The sequence below is a fragment of the Pollicipes pollicipes genome, unplaced genomic scaffold (genome assembly GCF_011947565.3).
Source record: "Pollicipes pollicipes isolate AB1234 unplaced genomic scaffold, Ppol_2.1 Scaffold_7231;HRSCAF=8579_pilon_pilon_pilon, whole genome shotgun sequence".
NCBI classification, from domain to species: Eukaryota; Metazoa; Arthropoda; class Thecostraca; order Pollicipedomorpha; family Pollicipedidae; genus Pollicipes; species Pollicipes pollicipes.
In genome coordinates this window covers 18,490,723-18,506,599 of record NW_023597034.1, presented here as the reverse complement: position 1 = coordinate 18,506,599, position 15,877 = coordinate 18,490,723, and the positions used below count along the sequence as shown (strand labels likewise).

The 15,877-nt window shown below is 62.8% G+C and overlaps 1 protein-coding gene across 5 annotated transcripts in view; it reads left to right on the top strand.

The window, feature by feature from the left end:
• The window catches only part of LOC119110389 (paxillin), a 76,186-nt gene extending 61,780 nt beyond the window's left edge, over positions 1-14,406 (top strand). For 3 of the 5 annotated variants that reach the window (XM_037234198.1, XM_037234197.1, XM_037234196.1), the window contains 6 exons: positions 3,646-3,769; positions 9,708-9,893; positions 10,008-10,181; positions 10,503-10,733; positions 13,629-13,749; positions 14,186-14,406. In XM_037234198.1, coding sequence (XP_037090093.1) covers positions 3,646-3,769; positions 9,708-9,893; positions 10,008-10,181; positions 10,503-10,733; positions 13,629-13,749; positions 14,186-14,331 — 982 coding nt within the window. In that variant the 3' untranslated portion in view covers positions 14,332-14,406. Of the gene's footprint in view, positions 1-3,645; positions 3,770-9,707; positions 9,894-10,007; positions 10,182-10,502; positions 10,734-10,834; positions 11,420-13,628; positions 13,750-14,185 lie in introns of those variants that run through there. The other 2 variants (XM_037234200.1, XM_037234199.1) reach the window with 2 other exon arrangements.
• The last annotated feature ends 1,471 nt before the right edge of the window (positions 14,407-15,877 follow it).

Genomic DNA, 15,877 nt, shown 5'->3' with positions numbered 1-15,877 from the left:
GCTTAGAGCCGGGCTGCGAGGCTCAGAACCGGGCCGCGAGGCTCATGGTCGGGCCGCAGGGCTCAGAACCGGGCCGCGGGGCGCTAGACGGACTGCCGGACTCCGAGCCGGGCCGCAAGGCTCAGAACCGGGATGCGAGACTCAGGGTCGGGTCGTGGGGCTCAGCTCCGAGCCGCGGGACTCTGAGACGGGTCACAAGGCTCTGAGCCGGACTGCGGGGCTCTGAAACGGGCCGCGGGGCTTAGAGCCGGGCCGCGGGGTGGCTGAGTCCTGGTTTGGACGGACCGGCGTCACCATCAGCCGCATCGGATCGATACTGGTAAAATCAGGGCGTGGCCGCCTGCGCCGACTCCACGTCGGCCCAGCCCCCAGGGAGCGCCGCATGCCATGGGCGGTCCCAGGGGCGCAGCCAGACGACAAGCCGACACGGTAGCGTGGTAGACACCGCCGGTGGCCGGCGCCGGCGCCGGCCGGCCGCCAGGCCCTCTCGCAGCGCCCCCTCTGGCGGCCGGCGCCGCCGCTGATGACGGCCCGATGACGTCAGCCGGCTGGTGGGCCGCGCGAGCCGGCTCGGCGCGCTTCCAGCGGACGGCACAGAACAGGCGGCGACCCGCCCCCGCCGCCGCCGCCGCGCCGCTGGCCGTGCCAACTGGAGCTGGGCGGGCGCCGACCGGGGACGCGTGTGACACGTGGGCGCCGGGCGCCGCCATGGGGCACCGCGGCCAGCTAATGGAGGTCATCGAAATCGTGGACTACGTGCAGCCGCCGTGAGTACGCGGAGGGTGGTGGACGTGTCTCAGTCCCCGGCACCGGCGCCGGCGCATGTGGGGATGCGACCGTCGTCGCCTCACTACTGAGCCAGACCGGGATGAACGGGAGCGTGGCGTTCCCCCGTCCTGTCCGAGGGAAAGGGAGGACACGTGGCCAGCGCGGGCGGGGCTAGCCTGTGCCAGCCGTCCTGACGCTGGAAGGCTTTGGCTGGTCGGCTGGCGCGACGCGATTGATGCTGTCTTCTCCCTGTGCTCGCCGTGTGTCATGGGCGGGTGTGGCGGCTCTTCCCCACGTGGCTGACGCCTGCGCGCCGCAGGGCCCGCCGCATGCGACGGCGTGGGGCGTGGCGCCCCCCTGCGTGGCAGGTTTGGTCGTCGAGCCGTGCGCCAGACCTGCTGGGCCGTGGAAGGGGTGGGGTGAGGGGCGGTGCGACGCCCCTGATAGCAAGGACCCTTAGGCTGGCACCGCACACGGTACAGCTATTGGTGTTGGAGTGGGAACACAGAACGTCTGCGATGGGCCGTTGGTTTTACTGCTTGGATCCTGCATGCACCGTTGAGCTTCATGAATTATTCTCGTTTGTTGCTGTCTGGAATTATATACGGAATCACAACCAAAGATAGACCTAGACAGTCATAGAGTCAGACCCAGTGAAACAGACTGTTACCATGTTATCATAGTGAGTTGTGAGTTCTATATTTCTTCCTGTTGTAATTTCACTCAGCGAATTGGCAAGAATGTGCATTTCCACCCGTCCCATTGATACGCGGGCGTTGTTGGCATCCATGTTGGCAGTCCTCCAGTGGGAAGAGGCAGGTAGGAATGTGGCCGCCTGCGGAGCATTGCCATGATGGTCCGACATAAGTCCTGAATGGCACACGTGTTTACCAACGCCTCCCACTCATGTGACCACCACAGACAATACGTCCGCGTGCATCGTTGCTGAACGCGCGATTCTAGCAAGCACATACCACATGGACTCATCTGTTTGCTCCTGTCCGCTGGTGAATGCGCGTCGAGGCATAACTGGATGCATCCTCTGTCGTTGGCTTCAAGAGTAATTGGTGTAGAACTTCAGGATAGTGGCATCGCTAGGTCCAACGGCACGGTTGGTCCTTTTCAAAACAAACATCGTTAATTAAAAGTTCCTTTGTGTCAGGGCTCTTGAGGGTGAGACTCCCCTGTTCCATAAACCGCGCACGACGGTTTATTGTCTAGCGTCTGAAGGGCTCGTTAAGTGTCACATTCCGTGGTACAGGTGGTAAATGTGACTAAGGTAAATCTGGTGCGGTGTTCATTGAGTGTGTGCGTGAGTTGGGCGGGTGCTTTGGGCGTGATGTTGTCTGAGTATAAGTGTGAGGTGGGTGGGCTCTCTCAGCGTTGTATTCGGAGTATGTGCGTTAATTGGGCGTGTCCCTAGGCGTGGTGTTCTCTGAGTGTGTGCGTTAGGTGGGCGCGTCCCGAGGCGTGGTGTTCTCTGAGTGTGTGCGTTAGGTGGGCGCGTCCCTAGGCGTGGTGTTCTCTGAGTGTGTGCGTTAGGTGGGCGCGTCCCTAGGCGTGGTGTTCTCTGAGAGTGTGTGTTAGGTGGGCGTGTCCCTAGGCGTGGTGTTCTTTGAGTGTGTGCGTTAGGTGAACGTGTCCCTAGGCGTGGTGTTCTCTGAGTGTGTGAGTTAGGTGAGCGTGTCCCTAGGCGTGGTGTTCTCTGAGTGTGTGCGTGTAAGGTGGGCGGGCGCTCCGGGCGTGGTGCCCGGCGCAGCTACGCCGCCGTCCGCCCCGGCCCGCTGGAAGCCGACGACAGTCGCCGCGTTGTTAGCGGGCGCTGCTCGGCCGCTGCCAGCGTGCCGGCCTCTACGGGCGGCCCTCGTTAGTCAGCGCGACGCTGGCACGGCCCTCCGACGCCGGCCGAGCCGGCCGCGACCGTGGCGTCCTCATTCAGATGGTGGACTGGCGACGGATGCCTCCCCGGCGGTCAGGCGCCCTGGGCCTGTCGGCGCTGAAAGCGAACGGTTGTGCTGGGGCACCCTCGGCCGCGTGCCGGCTGCCGCCCTGGCAGATGCCTGCTGGTTGTAAGCTTTGGAAGCTCATCCGCTGAGCTGACTGTAGTTCAGGCGCTCAGGAATGGCGTCGCGCTGTTTTTGCCGAATGGTTTAGGTCGGCCCTTGTCTGCCTGGCAGACTCCGGGTGGCTGCCAATCGGACAACGGGCTGAGTGTGCGCCTCCCCCTCAGCGGAGCGGAAGAACTGGGTGTGCACCGCTCTCCCAGCTGAGTTAAAGGATTGGCTGAGCGCCTCCCCCTGAGCCGAGCTGAAGGATTGGCTGTGGGACTCCTCCTCAGCCGAACTGAAGGATTGGCTGTACGCCTTCTCCTCAGCTGCTGGCTCGGCCAGCTCCTGGTCCTTCTAGCCGCTATCCTGCACCATCGCACATGACACTTTCTGGACTTCTCAGGATGGCATTTTGTGGCTATCATTGGATGCCAGTTTTATCTACTAATCCCATGCAAAACGTTTCAGTGAATAGTCGACATGGTAATTTTGAACATTTTTTTGAATACTACTCTTTTATCGTGTTTCACACTCTGATTCCAAATGGTTTTAATGTGTGCACGGGACAAAATGGGCGTTATGTGACCGCGTAGTCGAAGCGCCCGAAATCCCCAATAACTAACCATATTTACGAAAGGGTTTTGGAACCCACTGCACATTCTTCGGGAAGTGGATACGTGTTACGCTGGGCAACAGGCGGACAGACGTGGCGGCGCTTATTTCAATCCCGTCGGCGAATGACGGCCTCCCGGCGCGTCGCGCGCCCTCTGACCGTATAAGGTGGGCGGCGCCCGCCGGTACCAGCTCACCCGACTGCGCCGTCTTTCAGAAACGCCAAGACCTACGAGACGCGGACAGTGACGGTGACAGAGAGTGTACCGGACGGCTGCAAGAGCGCCTCGTCCGCCACGCAGGAGCTGGATGATCTGATGGCCTCGCTCTCCGACTTCAAGGTACGCTCTCGGACAGAGGCGACTGGGGCCGGCTGATGCCGTGACAGCACATGTGCTGCAGCATTGTCATGGATCCGTCGCCGGCTGGTTTTGCAGGCCGGACCGGGCGAGCAATGTTTTACCGCTTCGATGCCGGCTTGTTTGCATAATTGCAGGACAGTATGTGCTCGTATGACCTATAATTGATGCAGGAGGGCTGGCTGTGGGCGCGCTCCAAAGACTTCACAGAACAGAGACGTGGAGACGTGATATGTAGAGGAGTCTTATACGACATTCGCTCAAGATCTGTGGAAGGTTTTTTTTTTAGGGAAGCATTTGATCTCGGAGAATGGCGATGGGGACTCATGGCTTAATGTTTGTCTCCGAAACCCCTTTCCCAAATGCCACCCGTGCTGACACAAGAAGAAAATCAGCAAACACGCCTAGGTAAACACGATATCAGCTGGTCTGTTTATGGAAAGGTCCGTCTTAATGGACGGAGACCATTCACCGGTGGGGCATGCTGGTCCGGCCTGCCAAAGCCAACAGGTGGTGTCATCCTCTGGTGGCGGCCGATCGCCGCGCCCCCTATAAGCACGGAGCCCGACACGGGCGGCGCTCCGGCAGGCGGACGCCGCTCAGGCGGCTGCCGAACGAGAGGTGCGGCCGACACCGCGCCTGCGCCGCCCGGGCAGGCGGACGCTGTTCAGGCGGCTGCCGAACGAGAGGTGCGGCCGACACCGCGCCAACGCCGCCCTGGCAGGCGGACGCCACTCAGGCAGCTGCCGAATGAGAGGTGCGATCGACACCGCGCCAACGACGCCCTGGCAGGCGGACGCCACTCAGGCGGCTGCCGAACGGGAGGTGCGGCCGACACCGCGCCAGCGCCGCCCTGGCAGGCGGACGCCACTCAGGCGGCTGCCGAATGAGAGGTGCGATCGACACCGCGCCAGCGCCGCCCTGGCGGGCGGACGCCACTCAGGCGGCTGCCGAACGGGAGGTGCGGCCGACACCGCGTCAACGCCGCCCTGGCAGGCGGACGCCACTCAGGCGGCTGCCGAACGGGAGGTGCGGCCGACACCGCGCCAACGCCGTCCTGGCAGGCGGACGCCACTCAGGCGGCTGCCGAATGAGAGGTGCGGCCGACGCCGCCCTGGCAGGCGGACGCCACTCAGGCGGCTGCCGAACGGGAGGTGCGGCCGACACCGCGTCAACGCCGCCCTGGCAGGTGGACGCCACTCAGGCGGCTGCCGAACGGGAGGTGCGGCCGACACCGCGCCAACGCCGCCCTGGCAGGCGGACGCCACTCAGGCGGCTGCGGAATGAGAGGTGCGGCCGACACCGCGTCAACGCCGCCTGTAGACACTTGTGCCGACAGGCCGCACTTAATGGCTTGTTAGTACTCAACTTTATGTCGCGTATCAGTCAGACCGGACCACCTGGTGGCGACGAAGTGAGTTAGTGCCGTCCGAGCGGCTGCGTACGGGTTCTGTTTTTCTTCCATGATGTACATGTGACGTTTGTAACGTATGTGCTCTGGGGAGACGTGCCGTCTGCGCCGTCCCTGTGTCGCTGTTTTAATTGGACGGCGTCCTGTTTGTCCGTGCCGCGTGGCTCCGGCCACAAACGAGCAGCTGTATTGGTGCCGATGGCGGCCGGTTTGTGTGGGCTCTGCTGGCCGCGGCTCGGTGGTCACGCCAGGCTAGAGTCTGTATCGGCGCCGGTGGTGGCCGGTTCGTGTGGACTCTGCTGGCCGCGGCTCGGTGGCCACGCCAGGTCAGAGTCTGTATCAGTGCCGATAGCGGCCGGTTCGTGTGGACTGTGCTGGCGGCGGTTCGGTGGCCATACCAGGCCAGCGTCTGTATCAGTGCCGATAGCGGCCGGTTCGTGTGGACTCTGCTGGCGGCGGTTCGGTGGCCATACCAGGCCAGCGTCTAGCGGTCTGTCCGGCTCTGGCTGAGCACTGCATAACAGGCGTCGGTCTTTTGTTTGTTATCGCAGCTCGGCACAGAGGCGGGCCGGGGTCTGGGTCGTCAGGGGAGGGCGTTCTGCGAGGGGCAGTGCCGGGCCGGGGCCGAGGTCTGGGTCGCCAGGGGAGGGCGTTCTGCAGGGGACAGTGCCGGACCGGGGCCGGGGTCTTGGTCGCCAGCGGAGGGCGCTCTGCAGGGGACAGTGCCGGACCGGGGCCGGGGTCTGGGTCGCCAGGGGAGGGCGTTCTGCAGGGGACAGTGCCGGACCGCGGCCGGGGTCTTGGTCGCCAGGGGAGGGCGCCCTGCAGGGGACAGTGCCGGACCGGGGTCGGGGTCTTGGTCGCCAGGGGAGGGCGCTCTGCACGGGCCGGCGTTGACGGGTGCCTGAAGGACGGGCCGGCGTTGACGGGTGCCTGAAGGACGGGCCGGCGTTGACGGGTGCCTGAAGGACGGGGTGGCGTTGACGGGTGCCTGAAGGACGGGGTGGCGTTGACGGGTGCCTGAAGGACGGGGTGGCGTTGACGGGCGCCTGAAGGACGTGGACGGTGGCGTGGGTTCGCCCGCGGCGGGCGGCTACCATCCGATGTCTCCGCGCCGCCTCTGCCACAGCCGCAGCAGGGCCGACCCAACCTCGCACGTCAGGGGAAAGGGCGACGCAAGAGGGCGTTCCCGTTGCGGGCTGCAGGGATGTACGAGACCAACGTCGAAGTAAGGTACGCTGCCTATAAAGGCATGCAAAAATAACGAGATAGACGATGAGCACGCTGCAGCCGAGGCACGTGCATGTGAACAGCTTTTGGAAATTCAGGGTGATTGATGAGTTATTCTATTGTTTCTCGAAATACCCCCCGTGCCTTTCATAGGCTGGGCTGTTTGTTGGTTTATGGCCAGAAGTCTGTTGTGCTGTGCATTACATTGCGTTTTTAGTATCTCGTTTCCTTTCATCAGTTCTGGCGGACTACTGCCAGTGGTGATGATACCAGCCAAAAATTAGTTTTGGCGTCTAACAGTCATCGGGGACTGGTTGAGCACATGACATACATCCAGGACTTCAGGCGTGATGCTAAATATCGAGAGTGATTTGGAGGTCCAGGCCCCGCAAAAGTATTAACCGTAGCACTCTCAGCTACCAGCAGTACAAGCAATACATGCGAGGCTCAAGATGTCAAGACGCGGTTTTTACATGTCAAGTCTAAAACGACTGCAAGACTACGAACCCAAGAATGACGGCGCAGCTTGTCTATGTTCTGTTCACTTCAACTTTGTTTGTTTCCAGTTGGCTTGGACAATATGTGTCGAGCTGTGTGGATAGTACGGGCCATCTGTGAACCTGAGGTCGTTCTGTTGACTCGTGCTTCAGTTCACCCGCGCCGCAGGATATCGGCAGAGTAGTCTAGCAGATTCGGTCGAGCCAAAGAAGCGAGGCTTCTTCCGCTAACGCCACGTGAAGCCTGAAAGGAGACCATTGTCTCGATGGGCGTACCTGCGCTATGTTTCCGGTGCAAAAACGTGTTAATGTGAGCCCCCCCCCCCCCCTCCCTCTCGTGCTGCGGACTAATTCGAAGCTGGCAACGTCGGAGTGCTACGGCGTCTATGAACGGCTAGTTATTTACACGCTGCTAGAGACAGCCCGTGCCAAGTGCTGGCGCGTTCGGGTTGTGAGAGCGACATAGTAAGGCCATTTTTGATATGGTTTAGGTCAGCTTGGAGCCGCCGTCCACTGCATTGGAACAGCAACCCAACCTAATACTTCATGGGGCCCGATTCTGTGATGCTATGTATGTCTATGGTACTTATTCATCAGAATTTGTGTTGTGGAGCTGCTCTGTTCGTATTTGTTTTTATGTGTTGTTTATCTCTGTTATGCCAGCGTCGTCCAACGTTGAAAATTAATTGTGAATCGTTGGGTGGGATCCCAGTGTAAATAGTTCCGATGGACACTTGGTATCGTATCACGGAGAACTGGAGCTGTCCAATTATTAGTAATATTATTCTTTCGCGTCTCAAAGTTTCTGTTGTACGTCAGAGGTAAACAAAAAAGTGAGTGATGCAATTAGTTTGAGATACGTGGACAGTATCAGTGGCTCTGATTTAGGACGTAACTTGCGTCATGTGGCCTGGATTTTCTGATTGAGCATTTTCACCGTTCCCGAACGCTTTGGTACAGGTTTTTGGTGATGCCGTAGCCAGAAAAACTGGGCAGACCGCCCCGGGGCGCGTCCCGTGTTTAGCGTCCCAAGAAGTTCACATTTAAAATTCAGATATAGTTCAAATTAAGCACATGGTTTGGTTCATGTTATGTTCATATGAAACCGTATTTACGAAATTGTCCAGTGCATTAGCGAGGGGCGTTATTCACATAGATAAGACAGTATTATTACCCTTAGTCCTCGGAGAGAAACCAGGAGAATGAGGATATAGTTGGTTAATATTTCGGCAACTTACCTTAATCGAAACAATGGCAGAAGAAATCTGTTTCGATAAAGGTATGTTGCCGACATATCAACCCATCGATATCTCCATTCTCCTGGTTCTTCTCCGAGGAATGAGGGTAATACTTATGTCTTGTCTATGCGAAACCTGATTTCATAAAAAAACATTCATTATGATTCATAATTGGCGCTGGGCGTCGGTGAGTCAGTGACTGTGGAGCGTTGGAATGAGGGCGGGAACCGGATCGGGCCGAGTCCGTTCCTGACATGGGGCAGCCATGTATGGACTAGAGAAGCAAGCTTGTCAAATGCTGTCTCGAACCCGCCTATTTCCAGTTATGCATGATACCTCAGCCGGCGCACTCCTTCGACCTCCTCGGGATCTCTATCAATGTGTATCTCAAGATGAGCGTCGGAGTGTCGCGAACTGAGTTTAAAGGGATGGAGCCCCCCCCCCCCCCCGACCGAATACGAAACTCCACCCCTGCTGAAGGGTTTTGTGTTTGCGGAAAGCCGGCGAACTCCAGATCAACTGAAGCGAGCGATCAGTACTGCCACGCGCAAGAAAGCGTCGAGCACATGCTCTCGTGACCCAAGAGGCCGACGGCTGCGCCACCTTGTGTGTTGGTCTGAACGGAGCGGACCACGCGCTCCCGTCAACGATCAATTGGAAGGATTGTTTCATAAATGTATTGGAATATATTTGCATTGTATTAGGTGCTTAACTGCTCGGTTGAGTTTTTCATATTTGATGCAGAATGGAAAGGTTAGGTTCAATTTGTCGGCACCTTCCAGCGAACTGTACCACCGCTCACCGCCTGTGGTACAGTTCATTGCTGCCGCGTGCCGTACCGCTCGAGGGTGTGGCCCACCTGTTGTTTTTGCCGCCACCGGGACGGCGGATGGGGACTTATTACCTCATCGCCCGCCGGGCGTCGGATGAGTCAGTGGCTGTGGAGTGGGGGGAGGGGGAGTTGGGGCCCTGACCCGGACCGGGCCCGTTCCAGCCGCCAGGTGGGAGACTTACGCCGAGGCGGTCCCCACGACCGCCCTGGGTCACCCGCGCTGGGTCATCTGGGGTGGTCATTGTGCCCGTCACACTGGACAGGGCACGCTGATTAACCGCCGCTTATTAATAAGGCGATGTTTTTGTTCCGATCCAGAGGGCGTATTTATAGCCAGGTCACGTGACCGACTGGAGGCGGCAGTGCGCGCGCGCAAGCGAGAGGGCCGTGGCCTGGCCGGGCAGCGCGGCGCCGACTGGCTGCATTTGTCCAGAGAAGGCGGCAGCCGGCGGAGCTCCCGGTTCGAACCACTCGAGTCCCCCTCCCCCTGCCGGCTGCTAACCGCTAACATCCGCTGTTCCCCGCCCTGCCCCGCCCCGACCACTCATGCCGTGGCCACTGGCCGACCTCCTTCAGCCGCAGGCGGCAAGGCCTCGCACTAACCACATGTAAGCACAACAGTTTTGCGCTGTCGCCGCCGCCGTTTTTTTTTTCTTACCGCCCGGGACCTTGTGAGCGCCGCCGCTGTCTGACGGCCGCTCCTCTGTTGCAGATCCAGGCCAGCTCTCTGCAGCGGACGGTCGTGGAGGAGACACACGACGCGCCGTACGCCAAGCCGGTCAAGTCGAAGCAGCTCGACTCGATGCTCGGCAACCTGCAGGAGGACATGAACAAGCAGGGCATCACCACCACGCAGAAGGGCATGTGCGGCGCCTGCGACAAGCCGATCGTGGGCCAGGTACTGAGCCGCCGCCGGCCGCGGGGTCATCTGACGGCGACGATCTGCGGCGCACGGCGACCGTGACACGGCGCCGGCGGCGGGGACCGACCTGACGCCGCTCTGTGTCGGCAGGTGATCACGGCGCTCGGCAAGACGTGGCACAAAGAGCACTTCACCTGCGCGCACTGCAACTCGGAGCTGGGCAACAAGAACTTCTTCGAGCGCGACGGGCGGCCGTACTGCGAGCCCGACTACCACAGCCTGTTCTCGCCGCGCTGCGCCTACTGCAACGGCCCGATCCTGGACGTGAGTGACGTCCGCCGCCGGAGGGTCACCGGCGCGGAGTGGCGGCACCGGCTCCGGCTCCGGCACCGGCCTGCCGGCGCAGCTCAAGCGGCACGCCCGGACCGGCGCGCTGTCGCTGTATGACCGTGTTTAGCCGGCCGCAGATGCTCTCGTCCGCTCGAGATGTCGCCGAACCTGGCACTGACCTCGTCACACTCCGCCCTCGCTTGACCCGATGACTGGAGTTGCCCGATTTGACTGACCTCGACTGACCGGCGCCGGCTCTGGCCGACCCCGGCCGACCGGCGCCGCCCCGCCGCTGACCGCCGCTGTCCATTCCAGAAATGCGTAACGGCGCTGGAGCAGACTTGGCACCCGGAGCACTTCTTTTGCACGCACTGCGGCCAGCCGTTCGGCGCCGACGGCTTCCACGAGAAGGAGGGCAAGCCGTATTGCCGCACCGACTACCTGGAGATGTTCGCGCCGAAGTGCGGCGGATGCACTCGCGCCATCATGGAGAACTACATCTCGGCGCTCAACGCCCAGTGGCACCCCGAGTGCTTCGTCTGCAAGGTGAGAGGGGAGAGAGAGGGAGAGAGTCGGCTGCCAAGACCGGTTAACCCGTGGTGTCCTCAGCCTTTCCAGGTGCGCTGACGGCCGCGTCTCTGTTGAAGGACTGCAAAGCGCCGATGAAGGGCAAGAGCTTCTATAAGGTGGACAACCTGCCTATGTGCCCCGACTGCGCCGGCGTCAACGACGACAGCGACGAGGACGATGATGAAGACGATGATGAATAAACTAAAGGGGTGGGCGACGGGGAGGCCTAATCGGAGGAGAGCCATAACTGACACGCGCTGCTATCGCCGGTGCTCAAACCAACCGACCGCTCTGTGGCTTACACTGTACATGTAGACCGTTTAATAAAAGGAACGACAAAAAAAACAACAACAAAAACCGATGAGAGCCGCTGTGGGCGGCGGCTGCGGCGGTGGGCCGCCGCCACCGCCGTCCGCCGCCACAGGCGGGGCTCGGCGCCGTCCGTTTTCGTTGTCGGTTTGCCAGCGTTTTCGTCAGACGTTCCGTTTGGGGGGTGACAGTGCCAGAAAATAGGGGTCGACGCTGCATCAACAGAGCGTGTTTGGCCGATTGTCAGAGCTGATGGTGATCAGAGCGGCCGGCCGGCCGGCTAGGCGGCCGGGCACCGACTGACTCTGCCGGCGGACCCACCGCGGCTAGGCCTGGGCTCCAGTGACGTCATTCGACCGTCGCGGCGCGCGCTAGAGGGTGGAGGGGTGGGGGAGCTGGCGCTGGCGGTGTTTGGGAGGTCTGGCAGCTCGTACGGCCAGGGGGAGGGCAATGTGTTGCCCAGATTACTGCCACCTGGATGTATGGACCTGAAAGCCGCGCAGGTGGGACGCTCGGCGGAAAATGTAACCGTGACGTCACTGAGGGGGAGAGGCTCTCGACCGGTCAGGGCTCCGCACAGGCTGACGTCACGGGCCGATGGTGGGCCGAATGTGACATCACAGGCCGATGATGGGCCGAGGGTGACGTCACGGGCCGATGGTGGGGTGAAGGTGACATCATGGGTCGATGGTGGACCGAGGAGGACGTCACGGGCTGGTGATGGGTCGGGGGTGACGTCACGGGTCGATGATGGGCCGAAGGTGACATCACGGGCTGATGGTGGGCCGGCCCGTCCAGCCGTTCTGTTTTGGTGTTATACCTATGCGGTGTGTATGCCGGGAAGTGTGTTGGCTCTCGTTTGTGTGTCGATTTGCCCGTCTTAACCCGTCTTTTCGCTTAAATTTGATCGTTCTTTTAGCCCCTGGATATTCATCGTCGTTTTCTGTGCAAAAACCACCCCCACCCTTAACAAACGGACTGGCTGCCATCGGCACTTTCTTTCTGGATTTATTGACTTCAGCGTCATCTCTCGGTGGGCTGTCCTCACCCTTCTGCGCCTGGACGGGGTGACGCTGTCAGCACCCTCTGGCGCCCTCTGACAGAGCCGACGGCTGCGAGACGCCACGCCACTGATATTTACGACGCCGTGGCCGGCTGACGCTAATAACGCGATGTCCCCTGTTTTCATTGGCCCGCGCGCCGCCTGTCGTGTTAGGATTGGCAGACAAAAGTGATGTGTATTTTGGGCACAATAGTGGCTGATTGTGCGGTCTCCGTGCTGCCGCCGATGACCAATCGGTCACCGAGTGTTGCGTTGTCTTACTGCCATCCTATCACCTCACCTCTAGCTGACGAGACATGCCAGCCGGCAGCCGAGCCACCTTCCCACCCGCTGCTCGCATCACGGCCGTACCTGTGTGCGCTCATTGGCGCGGACCCTGTCTGATATGCGGCCGTTGGTGTGCCGGCCGCCGCCTGCCTGTGACCGGGCGCGGGCCGGCGCCGCGCGGTTCGGGCAGCTCTGTCGGCCCGACCCCGGCTCCGGCTGAGCAAACAGCACGCGGGCGGCGGCGGCGCGCGCGTCCGCTCCGCTGGCCGTCCGCCAGCGGCCGATCGGGTCCGCTTCGGCCTGGACGGGTTCGATCCGCGCTCAAGGCCGGCTGACGCGCCGAGAAAACACGGCCCTGGGCGGCCCTGAAGCGCGGAGGAAACACGGCGGCGGCAGCCCTAAAACGCTGAGAAAACACGGCGGCTGCGGCCCTAAAACGCTGAGAAAATACGGCGGCTGCGGCCCTAAAACGATGAGAGAACACGACGGCTGCGGCCCTAAAACGCTGAGAAAACACGACGGCTGTGGCCCTGAAACGCTGAGAAAATATAGCGGACATTATGTCTGGTGTCTGGGCGTGCTGAGCTGGCTGCTGAAGCCCCCGTATTACTGGGAGTTGTTCGGCCTTCGGCGTTGTCAGCGGCGCCAAAGTCCCCGGGTCTGCGTGCGGCGGCGCCGGTGGCGTTCGACGTGTGCGGCCGCCAGAAGGGTGCCGTCTGTCCGCTGACGCGTCTCCCGTGCCCGCAGGCGGCCGCCAGAAGGGTGCAGTCTGTCCGCTGACGCGTCTCCCGTGCCCGCAGGCGGCCGCCAGAAGGGTGGAAGGTCTGTCCGCTGACGCGTCTCCCGTGCCCGCAGGCGGCCGCCAGAAGGGTGCAGTCTGTCCGCTGACGCGTCTCCCGTGCCCGCAGGCGGCCGCCAGAAGGGTGGAAGGTCTGTCCGCTGACGCGTCTCCCGTGCCCGCAGGCGGCCGCCAGAAGGGTGCAGTCTGTCCGCTGACGCGTCTCCCGGGCCCGCAGGCGGCCGCCAGAAGGGTGGAAGGTCTGTCCGCTGACGCGTCTCCCGTGCCCGCAGGCGGCCGCCAGAAGGGTGGAAGGTCTGTCCGCTGACGCGTCTCCCGTGCCCGCAGGCGGCCGCCAGAAGGGTGCAGTCTGTCCGCTGACGCGTCTCCCGGGCCCGCAGGCGGCCGCCAGAAGGGTGCAGTCTGTCCGCTGACGCGTCTCCCGTGCCCGCAGGACTGCCAGCGGTCGTTCCAGGGCGGCTCGTTCTTCGACTACGAGGGCCAGCCGTACTGTGAAACGCACTACCACGCCAAGCGCGGCTCACTCTGCGCCGGCTGCAACAAGCCAATCACAGGCGAGTACGCGCCGGCCGTGGGCGGCTGCGCCAATCAGAGGCCGCTGAGCAAGTCTGACCACGCTCAGGCGCAGCGTCCGTCTGGAATGTTGCAGACTACAGGTGGAGCAGGGATCGAACTGAGCAGAGCGTTGTGTGGACGCACCCTCGGAACTGTGCTTAACCCCACCATCTGAGCCGCCTGAGAATGGTGTTCTAGCTGGCTATAAGGTCGTCTTCACCCTCGTTCTGATAGCAGAACCAATCTCGCGGACCACTGTGGCCGTCACCCACGGTCACAGCTTTGCTGTCATTGGGACACTTATATTCAAGTACATGGAAGTGCTCCTGTCGCGTGCCTCACGATGTAGCCGTGTTCACCTGCTGACCTACCACCAGTCGTTGGTGGGCGCGTGGTTTGCGTGTCTGGCGTCTGACGGGCCGCGCCCTGCCTCAGGCCGCTGCATCACCGCCATGTTCCGCAAGTTCCACCCGGAACACTTCGTCTGCTCGTTCTGCCTGAAGCAGCTGAACAAGGGCACATTCAAGGAGCAGGCCGACAAGCCCTACTGCCACCAGTGCTTCGACAAGTTGTTCGGCTGAGGCCGCCGGACGCCGTGGAGTGGACGCCGGGGCACGCCGACGCCGGCGGCCGCCAGCGAGCCTCGGTGGCGCCGGTCCTCGCACGCCGGTCGCCGTGGAGTGCGGCGCCGGGGCACGCCGACGCCGGCGGCCGCCAGCGAGCCTCGGTGGCGCCGGTCCTCGCACGCCGGTCGCCGTGGAGTGCGGCGCCGGGGCACGCCGACGCCGGCGGCCGCCAGCGAGCCTCGGTGGCGCCGGTCCTCGCACGCCGGTCGCCGTGTCTGTACATTTCCTTGCCGGCCGCGGCGGCCAGATTGCGCCAACGAGTCGAACGCGTATTTATATCGGAATATCGTATCTGTATGACGTGGTGAGGCCGGTGGGCGCGTCCGCCCCGTGGCCGCGTGCTGGAAGCTGCTGTAGGCGGCAGTCAAGACGACGCTCGCCTTTGTGCGTGACAGAGTTGTTTTAGAAAGGTGTGTATGTGTGTGTGTGCGTGCTTGTGCACGCGCCGGCGGCGGCACCCTCGCCCTCTCGGGCGTCGGGACTCGTGAGTCGGTCCCTGCGCCGCCGCCCCGCCCGCCGGGTTGGGCCCGGTCGCCACGCCCATGCCTCGCCGCTGCTAACGCTTACCTAGTGCAACACAGAATCGGGCTTTTTATGGCGTGCGCGTGACTCGTGTTTTGCAGCGCTGTGTTGTTGGGTGCTTCGAAGCTTAAAAAGACGCGCCGTGCGGGGTGAGTGTGTTCGTCGCGAGCCGCCGCTGGACCGCGGCCGCCGCCGAGCCGCCGCTGGACCGTGGGCCGCGACCATGTCGCCGCTGGACCGTGGGCTGCCACCGAGCCGCCACTGGACCGTGGGCTGCCACCGGGCCACCGCTGGACCGTGGGCTGCCACCGAGCCGCCACTGGACCGTGGGCTGCCACCGGGCCACCGCTGGACCGTGGGCTGCCACCGGGCCATCGCTGGACCGTGGGCTGCCACCGGGCCACCGCTGGACCGTGGGCTGCCACCGAGCCGCCACTGGACCGTGGGCTGCCACCGGGCCACCGCTGGACCGTGGGCTGCCACCGAGCCGCCACTGGACCGTGGGCTGCCACCGGGCCACCGCTGGACCGTGGGCTGCCACCGGGCCACCGCTGGACCGTGGGCTGCCACCGAGCCGCCACTGGACCGTGGGCTGCCACCGGGCCACCGCTGGACCGTGGGCTGCCACCGGGCCACCGCTGGACCGTGGGCTGCCACCGGGCCACCGCTGGACCGTGGGCTGCCACCGGGCCACCGCTGGACCGTGGGCTGCCCACCGGGCCACCGCTGGACCGTGGGCTTGCACCCGGGCCCCCGCTGGACCGTTGGGCTGCGCACCGGGCCACCGCTGACCGTGGGCTGCCACCGGGCCACCGCTGGACCGGGGCTGCCACCGGGCCACCGCTGGACCGTGGGCTGCCACCGGGCCACCGCTGGACCGTGGGCTGCCACCGGGCCACCGCTGGACCGTGGGCTGCCACCGTGCCACCGCTGGACCGTGGGCTGCCACCGGGCCACCGCTGGACCGTGGGCTGCCACC